Consider the following 20752-nt stretch of genomic DNA (forward strand, 5'->3'; position numbering starts at 1 on the left):
GCCGTGCTACCCACTGGCTGGGATGCTCATTTCCCTGCCCAATAGGGCTGAGTGTAAATGTGGCTTTACGCAGCATGGATCTGTAGAGAAGATGCGGCATAAATTTATCTTGCTTGTTGCGAGCCGCAACCTGTCCACCCACCAGTTTCACTCACCAGTTCTATGGGATTGCTTCTGTCGAGAAAGTGCGTAAAAAAATATTATCCCATTAAATTTTAGGAATATGGTTCCAATTTTATATGACCTGCCGCCTGCCTGGCGTCAACTTTTTGGGAATGCGATTTTTGCCTATCATCTGCCAAATTCATATCATCCGTTGCGGTTTTATTTTATATTAATCACATTATTAAAACGTCCATCGCGCAGAATCTAGTCAAACATCTGTTTTGTCTAGATTCTGCGCGATGGACGTTCGTTTCCGGTCAAACAATTGTTTAGGTATCTACCTAAACAATTGTTTGACCGGCATATTTGTTTTGTTCGTAAGGTAGTATAGACGGTATATTACTACCACCACGAGTTTTATATTATGTGGATTATTATGCATATGGATTAATTATGTATCGCAACCTATGCGACGCCACTCTAAGAACAAACGGTCTATAGGTATGTCTAAACTAACAGACAGTGTTCAAATCTACGCAACTTGATATTGAAACTGCGCTGCGTAGCCGCCAAATAGTTATTGAAAATTGATTCATAGTTTGCTGCAATCGTGAACTTGCCCACGATTGCATACTCTTAATGTTTTCAAGTTGACCGTTGGTATAAAACCACAACACTTTCTGACAATGGCAACAGTACTCTAGGGGTCCTTGATTGCACACCACCAAACACAAAATGGCTTTTTTGTACAAGGTATTTATAAATAAATTAATTTTATTAATTAAAATAATTGACAAATTTAAAATCTTGCAATGAACTAAAAATTATTAAGTAGGTAAATTAAATAACTATCAACGTGAGATCAATTATTAGTTCTTTAGAAATTTGCCATACAAATCTGTCATAAAAACTGCTTATTGAATAAATAAAAGTTCTAATAAGTAAAAATGTAATATTTTTGAAATACTAATCAACTCCAACTCTTATTACGTATTTAAGTACTTTATTAGTTATATAAAAAATGTTTTAAACAATTCGTAGAACTTTGGTGCCCCTCTAACCTAAACAAATGGAAGTAACCATTACCTATATTAATGCGTGAAAACTTTATTAAAGTTTGATTATTTTGCCATTAACTTAAAATATATAAAAGTCTTAAAATCGTTACGTGAGGTAACTTTAATTTGTTTATTAAAAAAACTAAGTACATACCTATCTATGTTTCATTCCAATTAGAAAGGTATAAAAATCTTACAATGAACTAAATATATCATTGTGAAAAAACAGATAAATGATTTTCCAAATAAGATGGAAAACGATTAAGAGAACCTAAACAAATCAATAATAAAAAATTTCACAGCGCCAATATAGATCTAACTCAAAAGGTCGCGCAAAATGACAACATTAACAATCGATTAGCTACCCTAATTACCGGACGTGTCGTCAGCTGAAAACTTTCTTCTTCATTTTCATTGCCACATTGAGTAACGAGATAGCTTCAGCTGACCGTGAAGGTCGCTTTTTGTGATTGGTGAGATCACAATCGTAACGGTTTATTTGTGACAAAAGTTCAACAAACATTACGTTATGTCGATATTTTATGGTTAGCTACCTATTTCTGGCACATAATTTTTGAGTACGAATTTTGGCAGTACATTATTATAAATAAGTACATTTTTAATGTCGATGTGATTCAAGTATTATGAATTTATTTTGAAAGGGAGTTTGTAATATATCATGGCAAGTAAATAAGCTAAGGATCAGTTATAAGGTTACCTATTTAATTTTACTAAGATTTAGAATTTTGATAAGCTAATAACTAATAAATTAAACAAATAAGAGACTAGTGGATGAAGTTAGGGTATGCTTTTTATTATGCTTTATAATAGCTAAAAAATATTATTTTCGTAGAATAATTTGGGAATACTTGTGTTCTAACATCATATTATAAGTTTTAATTGAACAATTTAAAATCAGTTTTTCTAATTAAAACTGCCAGAGGTTAGAAGTTTTTCCAGAAGTTAGAATATGTACCTACCCCTGTAGGTACATATTCTAACTTCTGGCCTCTGTAGTGTATCATGGAAGTAGTAAATCCCACTAATATTATAAAGGCGAAAGATTATATGTCAAATGGCTGGGCCAATTTTTATGAAATTATTCAAATGTATAACAATTGAGGTATCTGATATCTTGAATTAATTGGTAGTTTTTGGCCCAAAATTACGCGATTCCCGTAGGATTTGATCAAAAAGTCTCTGATAGTCAATATAAGCTATATTTAAAGTAGTTGGCGTTAGCGTGGCTACTGTTCATAAAAACGTAGTATTTTTTGAATAGATAGTAATGCGGGTAACACCGCGCTGTGAAGCTAGTAAATAATATTTGTTTTTTTGTTTACTCCCAATCTTATCTACCACTGTAGTAATACCATTAATAACATCTATTGTTTGCATTTTTTGTTTTGTTTTTATTCTAGCGTTAAACGATCCTAAATAAGTTTAAACCCCATTAGGCATATATATTTTGGATTACAATTTAGAATCAGCACCTAATTATAAATTTAGCTTATATTCGCTTATGATTGTAATCTGTATTGTTTGCTATTAAATAAATAAATCTCCATAAATGTATGAATTCCAGGTTGTCTTTCCCTTGGCGTTAGTTTCCATGGTGTCTGCTGGTAGACCGGGAGGATACTCGTACAATCGCTTCAGTGGGCCGGTCAGCGGTCAGATTGTGGAGGTGCAAGTGCCCGCAGCAGTGGGCATTGCGGCCCAGCAGCACGCTGACTACGGATACGATCACAACACGGGCAAAATCCACCCGGACACCGCCAAATATGCGCGACTACAGACTGTTGACTATGTTGTAAGTTTTCCTTATCTTCCAAAATAATGTTTTCCAAAAGTAACTGAATGATTTATTTATATATAAAAAGTCTATAATTAATTATAATTAATATAAAAAGTCATTTTTCGATCTTAACCTTAACCAATACACCACGACCGCTTCAGAATATCGCGCATAATTATTACTATCATGTAAATTATCTGCAGGCTAAACCCGACTACCAATACGCATACGGAGTAGAAGACCCTCACACTGGTAACCTGCAGGCGCACAAAGAGCATCGTGATGGAGACGTCGTCCATGGGGAGTACTCTCTCGTGGAGCCCGATGGTTCGGTCAGGCTTGTGCGGTACACTGCTGACCCCAAGAATGGCTTCCAGGTATATTCTTTTTATTATACTGTTAAAGTCCACGTTATGTTTTTTGTTTCATACAACAGCAATACCAATGATGAGCCGGTCGCTGTGGTCTTATTATTATTATTATTGGTCAAAACTTGCCAATAAAATTACCAAGATATGCTTTTCAAGGAAATGACTTATCTGCATACGTGCTAGTCTTCTTTATTTCGTGAATTTTGTGACAACGGATGGGGTCATTGTTTGCAGGATTGCGTGGACATTTACTAGTTGTTATATGATTCATATTAGCTTTTCCAAATCTAGAGAAAACAGTGGGATTTCTCCTATCATATATATCTGCATTAAATGATCACTTATAGCAAACTAAGACAGGTTCAGTTAAAAAAATCGTTTTGTTTCAGGCTACAGTACACAAGAAGGCACCTGGACATGGGCAGCAGCAGCAGCAACAAGTACAACGACCGGTCCACTATGGACATAACCAAGAAGACGACTCTCGAGAATACTAGTCTCAACAACCTTTTTGACAGCGATAAACGATGGGGTGATGAAGTTAAACTTCTTAATTACGAACTATTTCGAATATTGTTACCAATCTGGTATCTTCATCACAATCTGGTATCTTCATCACAAATCTGTCTTTCAGCGTTGTTTTTAGATATATAATACCTGAATGTTCAAAAGTAATATTCAAACAAAGAGGATTAACCTTTTGGAGAAGGATAGACATTTACGGCAATGTCTGTCTTTCTCCAAAATTCTTTGACAATACTTTCAAACATTCAGGCGTCAGTATTATGTTGACTATTTATAATTTTAGCAATATTAATAAATTAAACGGGTATCGAAATAAAATATTTTATTTATGGAAGAAGATTTTTCACTTAAAACAATTTAACACTCCAAAAATTATCGTTGGAATATATTGCGCAACGCGTCCGCAGAAAAAGGAAAAACGACCGTGTGCGTATGATCACTAGCAATCGTGTTTAGTGATTGTAGATATCTTAGCTGTAATAAACGAAAAATAGATTTTAAAGTAGAACTTTTGCCCAACTGGAAATTTTTCCAAGCTGTGCTTCCAACTGTATGGATTGCGACATAATGTTTCGTGTGTTGGTAAGTTTTCTGTATAATTGCTAGCAAAAGTATTTGTTCATAGGTACCTACAGACTCTGGTACCTACAGACCTACAGACATCTGGAGGAGAAATGAATTACGTTATTAACCCTATATAGGATATTTTTTAAACCTTTGCACTCTTGAAACTTGACCCTAACATACATTTTCAACAAATTATTAGCAACCAACCTGCATAGTCAAAGGATTGTCCAAAAGCATTGACGTAGCGATCTGGAGGTTTTTAGTTGATTCGATCTCTGCTTTGGCTACTATTATTTTGGCGTTTGCCAATCTTGCTGATTCAGCCTCAGCAGCCATCGCCTTTTGTAGTTGAACCGGCAGACTAATATCCTTGCTAAAATAAATTTGTTGAACATCGAAGAAAATTAATAAAATTAAATTAGAATAAAGAAAGGAATAAAGGGAAGTAAAATTTAATAAAATCGCACTTAGTTGTTTTATAACTAAGTATTTTATTAGTGTTAGTATATATTTCTCATCTTTGTATGTTCCTGGTTATGTTCGGTGTTGTAAAGCAGAGAATCCCGGGTTCAGCGTAAAAAATATTTCAATTTTTTTAGTTTCGGCTGTGTTTTGCAAACGCTGCTTGCCTGATGTCAACCTTGCTTGGGAATACTTATTGTTGCCTATCAGCTGCCTTAGCTATGTGACCCTTAGTCGCCTTTTACGAAGTCCACGAATGGTTATGGATCCAATTGTGGGGCGGAACCACACGCCACAGTGTATAGTAATATATGCCTGGGCATAAAGATCAGTCTTTAATTGGAGTTGATCAATTAACTTGCACATTTTATCAATGAAACAGATTGGTATGTACAAGTAACGTTCTTCATCTGCAGAAACACTTATATACAATAGGATGGTAGTTCAGTAAATCAGATAGTACCTTAACTATCCCGCCTTGCTTGTTGAAGTCCCTCGTCTGCTGGAATACTTGCTAACGACAGCGGGCCGGTTATTCAACAAATTGGATACTTTCACAACTTACATCTCAACTCTAACGACTTGTATTCCCCATTCCCTGGTAAAGTCCCTCATCTGTTGGAACACTTGCAGACTAACCGCGGGGCGGTTGTTCAGCAGATCAGATAGTTTTGTTGCTCCGATAGCATTCCTCAGTGTTGTCGCGGCCAGGAACTGTGTGGATTTCCTTGAAGTAAAAAAGCAGGCTTTTTTACTTTTTTATTCTATTTCATTTTATTTTTTTATTTGGTTTGTCAATAATTTATAACTAGCTGTGGTGCGCGTCCGACCACGATGAATAATATCTAATATATTTTTCATACAAATTATCACCACTCATTGCAGCGCGATTTACACGATACTTTAGAAAAAAAAAGAAAAAAGGAAGAAAAGAAAGCAGAGATTTTTCTGTTGAGAAACGATTCCCTACTTTAGAAATAGATAGCACCTGCTACGATCATTGTTCTTTATAGAATTGATTGACAAAGTACAATCTCAATAAAAGAACGGTAATATAAACATTTGGTGTCCAAACTTACTTAAAATTTGCGACGTTAATAATAGCCCAGATTGGCTCGCATATTTTGTAGTAAATGACGGCATCAACTGACACTGTTAACGAATCTTTTGTCAATGCCTGTGGAATAATCACAGATTCATCAAATGAAATATGTAATGGAAACAAATATTGTTTTGATAAAACTATATTATAACTTTAATTAGATACAGTACTGATATATGAAGAAAGTTTTAGAATTGATAGATGATATCAATAATGTGCACCTACTTACTACTATGGAAAAATATATTGCAATTTTAATAAATAATATTGCAATTTATTTAGAAGAACCAATCTTTGGCCTAACAGACCAAGACATATTTAATAATGAAAGAATGGAATTTCTAAGGGAAGCATCTTAGGCAACACTAGTAAAGTATAACATAGTAACTTAACTCTTGGGGTTCAACAGCGTAACATATTATTCGGAGATCAACATATTTAATAGTGTCAACACAGGGCAAATAAAATAGTAATCCTGGGCCAAAAGTACGGTTTTTGTATACTTTCCCATTGCGTAGAATTACAACACGTTCAAATTGACGAACAGTCTAAGAAAAACGAAATATAAACATTTAAATGATTCAAATCCTGCTAGTATTTTGCTAATTATAAATAATGTGAAAATTACACGTTACATTAGTACTTACCACATATATAAACAGCAAAGAAAGAGGAAATGTAACAATAGCAATGACGAAAGAAAGTATTACCAGGAATTTCTCAATACACTTGGTTTCACCTGAAAACATCGATCAAGAGATGTAGTCTTTTGGACAACCTCGGTCTTTGTGTGGTTGAATTCTGAAATTGATAAATATTAAGAAAATATATTTACTGTTGTCCTGCATTCGTTGGCTTCTCAAATATGATTTGGTAGTCGGAGTTTTATCAATAATATATTTATTTTCGAGTGGTGATTTCTCTTTTGAGTCTGGTTTGAGTTCATCAATCCCATCAGCAGCGTTTGCATTAATGGACATTTTAAATAATGAAAATTACTTTAATTTTAAATACAAAACTATCAAAACGAATTTATGACAAATACGGAAAATGGTAAATAATAATTGTCAGCATAACGTGACGTGAATCATAGAGAAGAAATATAAGGCACCAAAGAATACTTATTTAAAATTAAAATTCTCAAAATTACCCCGAAACTTGAGGGATTTCCAAAGGAAATGGGAAAAATATAGTAGTTTGTTGTTGCGATGCGATGAAATTCAAAGTCTGCAAGTATCTTAGCTGGAATTGAAAAACAGTCTCAGTTAAAGCCAAATCATTCCAAAGTTTAGAGGATTGAATCTCCTAAAATTTGAATCTACTTAGATCAGAATTCTGGAAAAAACCAATAGGTACTTAGCATAGCTCGATTGCACTGCGGTATATGACTAAGTATCACTGTGCAGTTTGTAATATATAGGTATTGTTTAAATATCCAAAGCTAGAAATTATAAATAATAATAATTATCTACATTAAATGTATACATAAAAATTACAAGCATAGTTTGTGGATTATTAGCCATAATTTTGGAGGCTTCTTGGAGATTTTCAGCTGCTTTAATTTCTCCTTCCGCTTCGATAATTTTGGCTTTCGCCAATCGAGTGCCTTCTGCCTCTGCTGCCATCGCTTTTTGTAACTCTACTGGTAATACGACATTTTTTCTGAAAAGTGTTATAAATAATTACCTAATACTAATCGTTATCGAATCAATATTAGGTATAGAGATCTTATATTCAAGAGAGATATAACTTCACATCTTCATCTTAAACAATTCTGGTAAATAATTTGTTGTATGTAATTTAGATAGCTTTGTTACAAATATAATTCAATTACATTTCAACCCTTTCTGTTTCTACTCCCCATTCCAATGTGACTTTGTCTATTTCTTTTCTTGCTAAGCGGCTGATTGCTTCTCTGTTGGTCAGCAGTTCAGATAATGTGAACTGACCCAATACATTTCTTAACTCGGCTATAGCAATCAATTCAGTCGCCGGTCTGTGAAGGATGGAGATTTAGAACATTTTAATGTAAAATAAATTCAACTGGTTCTACAAACATAATTATTGATGTTAATTTATTTGTCAACTATTAGTTTATATTTAGTCTTCTACAGTTAATATCGGTAATATAAAAAGCTGGCTTTATCAATAGATAACACTAGGTCTACATAATTGTTACCATAGCTTTCTGGTAAGTAAGTAAGTATTAAGAAACCAATATAATTACTTATAGGATTCAACGTTAAGAAAACAATGTAGTGGGTTATTCACATGGAAATAAGTAACCCCATCAACGCTTACGGTTACTGAGTCTTTCGTTAGGATCTGAAATCAAATGTAAATTGTATGATAGGCATTTTTAAAATCCAGGAAATTTTACCAAGTTTTTAAATTTATTACGGTTCTGTTTGGTCTCTCAACATAGGTTACCGAGAAAACGCCGATGAAAAGGCTGCGGTAAGTTAGTTGCGCCGTTTCTTCTTCACATGCGTATTAGAAGTTTTCGAAGAATTTTGAATTTGAACCTGGGGGCTCAAGAAATACAAAGAGTAGCCGGGTCGTGGTCGAGCGAGCAGCCTCGTGCCTCTCATCTGCATAGGCAATACCTATGACTACCTCGGGCGAGGCTTGTCCTGAACTTCAACCTGTCCTGAGTGTCAGCTTACTCGCGAGTTTGTCGCCAGATAATGGGTGAGCCATGTCGAGATTCACTGAGTCGCTAAGCTGCACCGTAGTTAATAAGTAATCATGTAGGAATACCTCTTGTGGGGGTAAGTTAAACGAGTGGGTCCTGAGGTCCACAAGAACTACGGTGTCGGTGCAGGGCACCAGCCAAATGACGCCAGGTCCAGCTGGGCAATTTGGTCTCAGTTTTCCAAACCTTAGTATAACAGCCCTTTGATATTGTTTTACAACCTGCAGAATAAAACAGTTCCTAAGGCAGACTTAAGACACTAGTGATACGATGACTATATAATAGTCGTGTTTTTATTATCTATATATTCATTAGATTACTTTTTTAGAAGCATTTGCCCATTAGTGGGTCATAAACTATTATATTTTTATATTTACTAAACTATTCTATTCATTTTATTGTGTACTTAATCATTTTAACCATATAGCCGTAGTAGACGACAAGGATAATTTATTTTAATTAGTAGGTAGGTACTTACCTTAAAACAAAGCAAAAGTAGAATAGGAAATAATAAAATAAAAAAAATTGAAATAAACCGGAATATTTTCTCCTTTACACTTTCTTTCTTTATTGCTGCAAAAGAGAAACAAAACCATAGGAATTAACTTATATAAAATTAATTTCCCAAGCCCCAAAAAGTTTGTTTGTTCACTCTTCATACTTTATCTAATCAACTAATCAATCTTCTTGAAATTTCGCATACCAGTTGACAATGCGATGTGAAGATGAAAGGTACCTTTCATCTCAGTAGTGTTCCCATGGGAAATAAAAGTTATATTATGTTATACATAGTTATATAACTTTCGCAATCACTGTTGGTTCTTAGTTGTTTTAAGCATTTTGATAAGATAAGGGAAACGTAAAGTAAAAAAAAATAGGGAGGAGGGACGTATTAGGTACATAAGAGAATTTTGTGATGTTCACAGTACACTGACCAGTGAGAAATTTAAGTGGTTTGTGATGACTGTGCTGTGGTTCCATAGCTATTCGGTTAATTTGTTGTTTACCATTAATATTTGTGTGACAAATTTGAACATTAATTACAAAAAGTGAAAAAATAAACACAACATGACACTTTACGTCTGTCGGATTGACAATTAAAGTTACCCGCCTTTTGTTAAAATCGGTTAACTGTCAGTATTTTCATAGCATATAGAAAGACACAATAATGCTGACCGCGCCACGAAAGAAGTCCCTTTGCAATATGTGAAACCATCAATAACGGATCGGCCACGTTGTAGTTGTAGCGCTGGTCTAAGGAATTTATTTCATGGCCCGAACATTATTTAAATTAGGTATACACAAAATGATGGCTTTGGCGTGTTGGTTGGTATTAACATTTAATTTTTACTTCATTTCATTTTTGGATCTTTGGTCTGAAAATAAATGATTTATTATAATTAAAATGGCAAATGAGAGGAATGATGGCCTGATGATCCCGGGAGAAATGTCTTCAGGAAGTCCATGGGAAACGGGAATATTATGGTCGAGTTCTTCTCAGCGGATATCGTGTTGAGGGACTGTAGGTATCGTAACTGGAAATAAAGAGAAAAAGGTCATAGATAACTGAGCGCAAGTGGAGGTGGCCCTGCGGTTGAGACGCTCGACTATAAACCAAAAGGTCTCAGGTTCAAATTCTTCTCGTGCTAAAGTTTGTTGCGATAGAATTTTGAATGTATGTCAAAAGAATATTTATTTCTTTTAACATAAATTGAATATATGTTTAAATATAAATTTCGAGAAACAATGAAATCAAGAATTACTTGAAGCGCCATAGGGTTGTCGACCATCACAAGCGAAGCTTCCTTTAGTGCTTTGGAGGCTTTGATCTCGCCTTCAGCTGCGATTATTTTAGCTCGAGCTTCTCTGTCCGCCTCTGCTTCTGCTGCCATCGCTCTTTGAAGCTGGACCGGTAATCTCACGTCTTTACTGCAAACAGCATAAAATTTAGACAAAGTTTATCGACACCATTACATGGACTCAAATGTGCAGTTATATTCGAACAAAGCTACAATTAATATCGAAGTGATAAGACTGAAATAGTCAATACCAGCGACTTTCGCGATATTACCGGACTAGTAAGCTTACGGGGATATTCTTATATTATTTTATGTGGTGTACGAAATAAAGTATAGGCAGTGTTAAAAGGCGGTTTTATTCTAATTTCGAATTAGTAACACGTGACAAAACTCTTAACTAAGATATCAACTCACATCTCTACTCTTTCAACTTCCACTCCCCACGGGTCAGTGGCCTCATCAAGATTAGCTTGCATCATGTGGCTGATAGCTTCGCGGTCAGACAACAGCTGGGCCAGGTCTCTCATGCCAAGCACATTGCGGAGAGTGGTGGCAGCTAGCAAGCGGGTCGATGCGCTGAAATTGATCTAGATTTTTGTTAAACTGCCAGATTACTGTGCGAAAACTTAGCAAATATTGAATCCTGGAAAAGAATTATCTTGTCCGCTATCCAGAACTCTTGGGGTCAACTTTTTTCTCTGTTTTCCGACTGTGGGAAATTCTCATTACTCTTTGTCCCATAATATATAAATAAAAGTTCTAGTCATCCAACTTAAACTTGAACTAGGCTAACTAGGATTAAATGTTCACAGGAGATTTAACATTAAATGAAAAGAAGACAAATGGGAGTAACACAACCCACATTGAAAATAGACTTGTGGCGACATCTACCACGCCACATGCACAACGGCGCAGATGTAAAAAGCCGACCAAACGCAACTAATAACAAGCCACACAAGTGATCCAGGACACTACGGACAGATGGCACAACGGTCGACTCACTATGGACAGCTAACAAGCCTAGACCGCGCAGACAGTGCGTTTTCGATTGGAAGCATAAATACAACCTCCGACATGACACCGTCGGAGCCGTGCGGTTCCCCAGGCGCAACACCTAGCCTGGCGGGAAGATCTTCCCTTTGTGGCGGTCGAGCATAATCACCTAGCTCCCGCTACAGTGGTGACCCCGACGTGATTGAAAGCAGCCTTCGTCATCATCACACCCGACGTGATTGAAGCAGCCATCGCCAACGTCGTACTCTCCAATCTTCACCATCACTCCTCGCACCCTCATTGGTCTCAAGTCAGCAGCAAACAGTCACTCGCAGCAGCAAGCCATCACTCATCTTCAAGGGCATCTACAGGACCATCGCAGCCGACGCAACGCGCTTCCTGGTTCTGGCACCCGCAACTCTCTTCGACTTCATCGACGCCGACGCACCCTGCAGCCCACGTCTGGACGCGCGCACTCACCGGCGTGGCAGCCATGTAGGGACCGGTGTCAACAAGTCATATTCCGCTCACGACAGTCTCGACTCACCGCAGACTACGAGCTCAACCTACGCATCCCGACTCACTGGGACATCGAGTAACATGGCACACACGAGAAGCACAGACTGCACGTCAAGACTTCATCAGACCTTCGGTCTTGGGGAGGAGTAATGTGGCGACATCTACCACGCCACATGCACAACGGCGCAGATGTAAAAAGCCGACCAAACGCAACTAATAACAAGCCACACAAGTGATCCAGGACACTACGGACAGATGGCACAACGGTCGACTCACTATGGACAGCTAACAAGCCTAGACCGCGCAGACAGTGCGTTTTCGATTGGAAGCATAAATACAACCTCCGACATGACACCGTCGGAGCCGTGCGGTTCCCCAGGCGCAACACCTAGCCTGGCGGGAAGATCTTCCCTTTGTGGCGGTCGAGCATAATCACCTAGCTCCCGCTACAGACTCAACGTCTTTATCAACATATACGTTAGCTTTTCTGAGGCTATGGTTCTTAACTTTAGCAATGATTTGGGCTTCACCAGAAATTAGAGTGTTTAGAAATATATTTACCTGTAATCAGCAACTCGTACGACTGCATTAAGTGGCTCTTTGATGCGATAATATACCACTGCGTCGACTGCTACTGTCACAGAGTCTCTTGTGAGGACCTGGAAGTAATTGTACAAAATGACTTTCTAACAGCACACAATACACCCATCACAAAATTATAATTTTACGAGTTTCAGAAACAAAATTTCCCAAAGAGTCAAATTTCATATTGCAATATTACTTAGTAGTATGTCTTAATTTCTATTGTATTTGCATCACAGAATTAGAAACTCTAGTAAGTAACTCTAGTTAACTGCTATTTGTTCAAGTATGAAATAAACATTTTTCTATTACATTACCTTAAGTCACATATTTTGGTAATCTAAATAGGTAACATGGCCTTAAAAGGTTTTTAGAACTTAAATAATTTACTTTAAATGCTTCCAGTATTAACTGGGAGATAATTATTTCCGTTTGCGTAAAAAGCAAGGTGTCATTTGAAGCTGAGCGGTGAGGTTACAACCTGAGAGCTACCATGAAACATAATCAACAAAACACATAGCGCGTCACGTTCTCTTTTTTTACACGATGTACATAATATGGGAAAAAGAGACGGCATGTGAATGTTAGTAACGTGCTACGTGTTTGTATATTTCGTGGTACGGCTTCTGACTCTTGATGACATTTGCCAAGTTCAAATGTCGTGGGAACGTGAAGTGCATCCAACTAAAGGGGACACTCGAGAAAATTATTATACAAACCAAAGCTACAAACACTGTTTTCATTGTTCATCTAAGGAGTCGCTTGGAGCTTAATTTTTGAACAGTTTTGTACTTAAATTATCAATTAGAAATATGGAAAACAAAAATTATATGTGAGTTTCTTCTTCATGTTTGGGAATCTAGCCCAATATGTGAGCTGAATAATTTCGAAATGCTTTGGGTGGTGCGTAGACTGCAGGGTAGAACTGAGTGATTTTGTAAATTGACTAGTTTAATCTTTATATGCACCATCAAATTAAATGTGAAATTTATATATTTTATATAATTTAACATTCAACATTTATTGTTCATTATTCGAGAGGAAAATTTTGTCTTTGTCCTTCGAAAGAACCTGAAACTCTTATATCACGGTAGTATCTATAAAAAGGACTAAAGGAACCACTGTAAAAGTGTTTTATTATTTATAAATAATTTTTAATTAGCTTAAGTTTCGTTATAAAAAATTTATATATTTAATTAATTAATATTGTTGAAAAATGTTGTACTAATATAGGTACCTATATAATTTGTGAACAGCAGATCTATATTTAGCAAGATATTTATTGTTTGTTCCACCGTTTAGGAACCACTATTAGTATTGAGGTCAGCTCTGCAAGTTGTCTGTCTGTCCGCCTCCGGGAACATTCGACATATCAAAATAAACAGTTCATTCGAAATTATGATATTGACTGTTTGTATGTTCTTATGTAATTGAGTTTCAGGAAATTACCGAATTCTGATGAGATTATGATAAAATCAGAGATGTTTCTTATAAAAATAATCTATATCTCAACCAGCTTATCGATTTAGAAAATTGGGCTACGAGGTCCTTAATTTGGATCGATATATTATTTTAAAAAATCCTATTGTCCTTATTTGTGAAACAAAAATTTGTTTCACATTCACTTTTTTATTACATTTCAAATGTGTACAAAATGATAGAAACAAATGAGAAAATTGGTAGTAAAAGTAGTGATTCTGAAAAAAATGTCAAGAAGTGATTGAATGCACACTACACAGTAATAATAAAGTTTATAAAGTAAAGTTCTGCAAATAATAAATATAACTAGATCGATATTTACTACAGATTCACATGCGGAGAAGTAATAATTTTATGTAAATGCGTAAACAAAGAAATCGTTTGTATACCACGTGTGTCGAACACCCTGGTGCGCCGTAATGGCATTGGTATTGAAAACAGTTAACCCAGTTGCGGACACTAGGGTTATGTTATTAACTTTTGTAAAGTAGATATGAAGAAAAACCACGAAGTTTTCTTTATTTTGAATTAAGAAAAATTCGTGGTTTTTCTAGTCTAGTACTCAATTTGGAACTCTAATATTAATTCATCCGTACTACAAGCTTTACGAATTCAATAAAAGAGATTGCTAAACAGTGATAAACGTTTAAATTCGAGCATAAAACTCCTAAGTGAACTAACATAAAATAGAACACACTAATAAATAAATAAATAAATAAATAAATATATTAGGACAAATCACACAGATTGAGCTAGCCCTAAGCCCTAGGCAAAGTAAGTTCGAGACTTGTGTTATGGGATACTAACTCAACGATACTATATTTTATAACAAATACATATATAGATAAACATCCAAAACCCGGGTCAATCAGAAAAAGATCATTTTCCATCATGACCCGACCGGGGATCGAACCCGGGACCTCTCGGTTCAGAGGCAAGCACTTTACCACTTCGCCACCGAGGTCGTCACTAACAATAGAGACTTAGTTTCTAACAACCCGATTTAGAAATATGTATTCGGAAATAGTTAAATATAAGATTTCTGTTGATAATTTTAAATCATACATTCTGTAATGACACGATAAAAATAATAATTAAAATGTAGAAAGTCGAACAACGATTTCAGACTTCCAATGAAATCTATCAAATTTTAATTACAAAGAAGAGATAAAATATATAAAATATATAAAAGCTGGCAGCCCTGCTGGAGCCAGGCGTTCATTACACTTGATGTGACCATAAAGCTATCAATCAAAGTTTAACGACTCAGCAACAAGCGCTCCCTGTAAACTAATTGTCTGGATCACGGCTGGACGACCTACAAATGTTACTTTATTACCCTCGTAATGAATTAAATTTCGTATTGATGGGTTTTGTTAGGCAGAGCGCGCGAATCATATTTTCTGTTTAGTTTATTGTGTGTTTTGAGCTTTTTAAATGCGTCTTCATTTTTGACATTACATAGTGGTTACCATAAAATGACAAAAAAGCAGTGGTATTAATAATTATTATATTTATAGCTTATTATTATTCAAGAAATTATCTTGTTAGTATTATTAAGTTTGTTACAACTATTAAGTCAATTTATTACAAGTTCTGAGCATTCTTATATGACAGTTTTGAAGTTCTTTAGTGATAAAGACATAGAATATTTATTTGCAATTGTTGTATTGATATTGATAAGTTTACCTCTTGTGGAGGGACATCAAAAGACACAGTTCTCAAATCAACCTTTCTGTACGTGTCTATACAAGGCAGAACAAAAAACAGGCCAGGTCCACGCGCTCCACCTTTTCTTAATCTTCCCAGGCGGAAGATTACAGCTCTTTCAAACTCTTGAACCACCTGAAATAGACGAGATAGTCAAGTTTTAGAGCGAGACAGTTCCATTACGACCTTTACTAGAGGTAGTGTTCTATTATGTCTGTAATTAACAGAAACGAAACATGTTTATAATACAATTGCATATTTCAATAGGGTAGAAATTAGAACTAATCTCATCCCCAAAAGAACATGCAGATATATTATTGGTCACTATTACAACGTCAGAAGCAGTCAGCAGAACAGAAATAGACGGACCTCTTTTTAGATTTATTTATTTCTCTGTGCGATGACGTAGCTTGTGTGGTACTGTTTGGTAGTAGTATCTTAATAGGATCTCATCGTATTCTATCATCTTAGTTGCTATATTGTTGAATACATATTAGTAATTATATAACGTAAAATTAAAAAGCATGTACCTTGAAACATTCGAATAACGAGAAAGGAAACGTTATGATGACTAGAAGAAATGATAGGAAAGTTGCACATCTCTCCACACATCCTACGGCCTCGGGATTGGCTGTCGAACAAAATATTACAAAGTTAACGTTTCTGATTGGTAAGTGAAAAATCTCCATAATAGAGACAAATTACGAATATCGCAACGTTTAATTTATCGCCAAACCGCTGGCAATTTATTTTTGAAAAATTGATTGGAAATCGTTTTAATATAAGCTAATTAAAACCAACTAGGTCTACGTTACTAAATAAAACGAATCACGCATTGGATAGATATAATATTTGAAGCCCTGTGCCCACATTCTTAAAATATTGGCTTTCAGTTAATGTTATGGATTACTTACGCATTTGTATCGTGATACCACAAGTAGTACCCGAATCGCAATCTAAAATATTCAAATGAAATCGATTAAAAGATCGTTTAAACTTTACAAAAAGTACTTGACTCGCAGTAACCAGTAAGTACTCACGACTTGGCACGTTGTCGCGTCTAGTGCGTACATGTCTAAGTTCTGTTTGCATTTTAGTATCAATTAAATTTATGATTTCACTTCGGATTTAGATTAAATTCTCATAACAGCGTATCGCGACTCACAATCACAGACTGGACATACGGACTAACTTACTGTCAGAAGAGCAACTGTTTACGCGACCCAAAAACAACGGTTCCAACTAAAAATATCAATTACAAGACATCGTTCCACAACAATACGATTTAAATCACAGCGTTTAGTCAAAATGTATTTACGTATTTCTAGGTAGCACTCCACTTCGCCCGAATCCTTGTCGAGGCAACCGAAATCCATGTGTACTCCGGAGAGAGAGTGTCGCATACGCATTGACGTACACTTAGATGGTGTTAAGTGATATCTTAGATCCGGTGTCTATAGAGGTACTAGATGAAGTGTCGATTGTGGTGGTCAAAAATAAATAAATAACGCACGTTCAGGCATGCCGGCAACGCGCGCCCGCGCACTGGTAGTCGGTGCTCCAAATTGTGAATTTTACGGATTTCTGAAACGCTTATGCTCCGTCGTCGGTTGTAATTCGGTGGAGGATGTTTGGATAATTTGAGAAGCGGGTTGTGTTTATTTCAAGTTACGATGAAGAATTAGTAAATTTCGAGTTATACTTACTTATTGATCTTGAGATGACTGCTTAGATTATACTGGAACATAGAAATGATAAAAAGTTTTTTCCGGACCTCATATTTCCAACGACCCATAAGAAAGGATTAGCCGTAAAGTGGCCTTAGTATTTCAAAACTACATATTATTTTATTTATTAAACTATATTGTTCCAAGTAAAAACATAATTATAAACAATTGCTAAAAGCATACTCTTCCAGATAAGCATTACGACAAATAGAAAAAAAATGCAGTGCAAAAAAGGAAACATTTATTTATTTTATCATATACCTAATAGAAATTTTAGACCATAGCAACTTCCAAGAAACGCATGTAACTATATGTACGTAGTACAGTTCTTATCATCTATAGTTAGTAATTAGGTACCATACAGGTTTCTAAAATCAGTTGGATCATATAATTACACAGGTTTAAATACAAAGTATTGATTCCACAAGCAAAGAAATAATCCGCAGAGACAAATTCCGATTGCTATAGTTGATCTAAAACAGGTCACAGATCTATCAGGGCCGATGTCCAACACATGTCAGCTTTGATCTCGCTTCGAGCGACTCCCACTTTATAGGAAGTTATTTTAGCCCACAATATCATTTTATGAGAAAAGTAACGGAAATGTACACCGATTCAACATTTTAATGTTTGTTGTGTTGTGTCAATTTTTTATAATTTACAAATTTATAGGGTCTTGAATTTTATTAGACAAGACCATGGCAAGACTATTAGAATTATTTAGCTTGATTTTGTTACACGATTTTGTAGGGAAATAATAAATTTCCCAGTGATGATCATGAATTCAATATTACGTGTAGGTATAGCAAATGTTTTAATTCATTTCTGAGCATGGGCCGGCCTCTTTTCGCGTACGCTACGTAGGTAAGTATTTGTATATGTAAGTACCTAGTATATTGATTAGTATTAAATTTACCACTACATTATTTTTCTGTTTTGATTACCAATTTTATATAAAATTTCAAAATTGTTTCAACCTAAAGTAAAAATTCGTATACAAATGAATCCTACTATAAGTGTATTTGGTTTTTCCAAAACTGCTCTGAAACTAAATCAAGTAGTCATTAAGAACTATGAATTTTCTTGTTATCTGAACTTAAGTGTCATCGCCGTGATAATAGGTTTCATATCTAAATATTTCCATGATTGATTATGAATCTAGTTTTCATATGATTAAAGCTCGGTCGCTCATCATATTCAAAATTTCTTAGCGTAGATACATAAATTATTACTTTATAATTTGTTGTACGGTTTAATTACCCGGCCAATTTTAAATTTACCAGTTTCCCATGAGTATTTGTTCATAAGTATTATGTTGCTGTGTAAATTACCTAATCTATGACTGGTAAACATTATTGTCTATGAACTCCACATATGTTGAATGCACAATTAAGATTATTGTGTTGCAACAAACTGCACGCAGTTTTCCCACACTAAACGAAAGATGTTAATTATGCAAATTGTATAGGAACTGCATTAATACAACAACCGAATATGGAATTTGTTATGGCTTTTTGAAATAATAATGTTTAAAAATATTAGTTTTGAATTATGTACCTTCTTATTGGTGTTATTTTACCATAGAAACAGTAAATCCTTACTATACACATGTTATTGGCTGTTTCAATTTTTTTTGGTAAATGCAGCATCAACTTTTAGTTTTTCTCTTGAAATCCACATTTATCGGACACAGTCAGACCGTTGGCACACAATCAGTCCTTGACGACATCAAGCCCTTTTTGTGTTTGCCTAAATGGGTAGGTGGTAGCAAACGAAGTTGATATAGCGAAACAGTTCTAAAAATATATATTGTATGGTGACGATAAATGTTGAAAATTGCGAAAAATATTTCACGATGTTTACTATTTTGATTTTCAAAACAGCTTATGTCACTATAACATGGTTGAAACTGATTGATAAAGTTATAGATTATAATAACTTTAAATGTTAATAAACTACAGTTCTGTACAGTTATTCCAAATTAGTCATACATTTTATACGGTAAAGCTCAGCTAGAACACGTTAGGCCGGATGTTATTTGAACTTTTCACCAATTATAAAATAAAATTACATATGTAGGAATATCCTTGATACTATAATCACACAGCAGGAATCTGAGTGGAAGCCTAATTTTCAAATGTCAATATTAATATACTAGCGGCCCTTAGTAGGTCTTAGTAGGGACGGGCCGCTATTATAAATTGTACCTACACCTAAAGCTTACTAAATTATATACTATATTAAATTTTTATATAATATATTTTAATTACTAAAATACGCAATGACTGTAACCTGTTTTACACACCTTAATAAATAAAATAAATATTATAATATAATTAATAGAACGGGGAATTTATAAATTAGAATTGTGGGAACACGTTTTGTTACAGTTATTCTGGCCATTCCATTCATTGGTTTCTCAGTAATGTCATTTTATTTCATACTATTTGATCCATTTAGACTTATCAAGCCACTTGAAGAATGTTGGTCCAAATCTTTTAAGGTGAAATACCATTTTGTTTGATGTTTTACCGTGGTAGTAATACCGTTCCAATTTAGCTTTTGGTCAATTAATATGCCAAACACGAGTAACTTAATTTATTTAGTTTTCTAGCAAAAACTATTAAATACAGGCTGTTGTGGTAAAAATGAAACGGATGAACAAAGACAATTTTACACTGAAAAGATAGATTGTAATTTTTCATTTGGTTTGAGCATCATAGTAGTTGGTTCAGTACGGAACACCTAGCTATTCTCTAGGTATATCTTGGTAGTAGATCTGCGTAAACTCAATACTGGAATAGACTATTCAAGGTTCCGGTTTCTTGCAGCTATTATTGACTACTATTATTAACTATCATTTAATTTACGAGTATTTAACTGCTTTGAAAAGATTAATGTTTGACAATAGTCAAAAACAGGGAGCTATCTCAGGGAGTCCACACGTTATTTTTTATTACTTATTAAATAAATTCGCCCTTATATGCCACTTATGGGTTGACTATTTAAAAAGTAATTTATGTTTGATCTCAAGTATATATCCATATCCAATCAAGATCGGACTAGAGGTTTAAGTGTAACAGACAGACGGCTTTTCGTATTTATAACATTAATAATATAAATGTATCAAGCTGTAAACAACTACTTTAGATGGCATCACGTAGTAAATGGACCTTCTATCCAAAATGATCACTCATTTCGAAATTAAGGATTAGTTGAGATTGATTGGTTTAACCATTGGGAAAACCATTCGAACGATG

General features: G+C 34.9%; 3 protein-coding genes across 12 annotated transcripts; 1 reads left to right on the top strand and 2 right to left on the bottom strand.

Moving 5' to 3' along the window:
- The first annotated feature begins 808 nt into the window (after window positions 1–808).
- LOC128670834 (cuticle protein 19-like) lies at window positions 809–4173 on the top strand. Its single transcript, XM_053746839.1, has 4 exons — window positions 809–858; window positions 2749–2976; window positions 3165–3338; window positions 3722–4173. The coding sequence occupies exons 1-4, from the start codon at window positions 841–843 to the stop codon at window positions 3827–3829; spliced, it is 528 nt and encodes a 175-aa protein (XP_053602814.1). The 5' UTR covers window positions 809–840; the 3' UTR covers window positions 3830–4173.
- Window positions 4165–9747, bottom strand: LOC128670832 (stomatin-like). 6 transcript variants are annotated; one of them, XR_010369917.1, is made up of 9 exons: window positions 9619–9747; window positions 9162–9256; window positions 8749–8904; window positions 8216–8313; window positions 7823–7984; window positions 7485–7650; window positions 7139–7230; window positions 6636–6727; window positions 5529–5613 (listed from the first exon to the last, which is right to left on the bottom strand). XR_010369917.1 is itself a non-coding variant. In XM_053746832.1 (7 exons), the coding sequence occupies exons 2-7, from the start codon at window positions 6735–6737 to the stop codon at window positions 4230–4232; spliced, it is 786 nt and encodes a 261-aa protein (XP_053602807.1). In that variant the 5' UTR covers window positions 6738–6789; window positions 7139–7230; the 3' UTR covers window positions 4165–4229. The 6 variants fall into 6 exon arrangements, 2 of the variants coding, with proteins under 2 accessions (XP_053602807.1, XP_053602806.1); XR_008404795.1 differs by having other exon boundaries at window positions 6636–6789; XR_008404796.1 differs by lacking the exon at window positions 5529–5613 and adding an exon at window positions 6485–6536 and having other exon boundaries at window positions 6636–6789.
- Window positions 9748–10076: 329 nt separating this feature from the next.
- On the bottom strand, window positions 10077–17329 carry LOC128670833 (band 7 protein AAEL010189-like). 5 transcript variants are annotated; one of them, XM_053746837.2, is made up of 8 exons: window positions 17084–17270; window positions 16680–16721; window positions 16296–16396; window positions 15745–15900; window positions 12556–12653; window positions 10897–11058; window positions 10447–10612; window positions 10077–10218 (listed from the first exon to the last, which is right to left on the bottom strand). In XM_053746837.2, exons 1-8 carry the CDS (start codon window positions 17172–17174, stop codon window positions 10084–10086), a joined length of 951 nt encoding a protein of 316 aa, XP_053602812.1. In that variant the 5' UTR covers window positions 17175–17270; the 3' UTR covers window positions 10077–10083. The 5 variants fall into 5 exon arrangements, with proteins under 5 accessions (XP_053602812.1, XP_053602808.1, XP_053602811.1 ...); XM_053746833.2 differs by lacking the exon at window positions 17084–17270 and adding an exon at window positions 16806–16949; XM_053746836.2 differs by lacking the exons at window positions 16680–16721; window positions 17084–17270 and adding an exon at window positions 17279–17329.
- Between the last annotated feature and the right edge of the window lie 3423 nt (window positions 17330–20752).

The sequence above is a fragment of the Plodia interpunctella genome, chromosome 6 (genome assembly GCF_027563975.2).
Source record: "Plodia interpunctella isolate USDA-ARS_2022_Savannah chromosome 6, ilPloInte3.2, whole genome shotgun sequence".
NCBI classification, from domain to species: domain Eukaryota; kingdom Metazoa; phylum Arthropoda; class Insecta; order Lepidoptera; family Pyralidae; genus Plodia; species Plodia interpunctella.

Excerpts from the sequence above, each read along its gene's own strand:
- LOC128670834 (XM_053746839.1), top strand. Across the intron at positions 2,977-3,164 it reads TACAGACTGTTGACTATGTT|GCTAAACCCGACTACCAATA; the intron begins GTAAGTTTTCCT and ends AATTATCTGCAG. Across the intron at positions 3,339-3,721 it reads ACCCCAAGAATGGCTTCCAG|GCTACAGTACACAAGAAGGC; the intron begins GTATATTCTTTT and ends GTTTTGTTTCAG.
- LOC128670832 (XM_053746831.2), bottom strand. The coding sequence starts at position 6,968 with ATGTCCATTAATGCAAACGCTGCTGATGGGATTGATGAACTCAAACCA. Across the intron at positions 6,064-6,380 it reads ACGCTGTTGAACCCCAAGAG|GCATTGACAAAAGATTCGTT; the intron begins TTAAGTTACTAT and ends ATTATTCCACAG. Across the intron at positions 5,614-5,965 it reads ATTAACGTCGCAAATTTTAA|GAAATCCACACAGTTCCTGG; the intron begins GTAAGTTTGGAC and ends TTTTACTTCAAG.
- LOC128670833 (XM_053746837.2), bottom strand. The coding sequence starts at position 17,174 with ATGCGTATGCGACACTCTCTCTCCGGAGTACACATGGATTTCGGTTGC. Across the intron at positions 16,722-17,083 it reads GGAGTGCTACCTAGAAATAC|ATTGCGATTCGGGTACTACT; the intron begins GTAAATACATTT and ends TGAATATTTTAG. Across the intron at positions 11,059-12,555 it reads GTACGAGTTGCTGATTACAG|CGCATCGACCCGCTTGCTAG; the intron begins GTAAATATATTT and ends GATCAATTTCAG.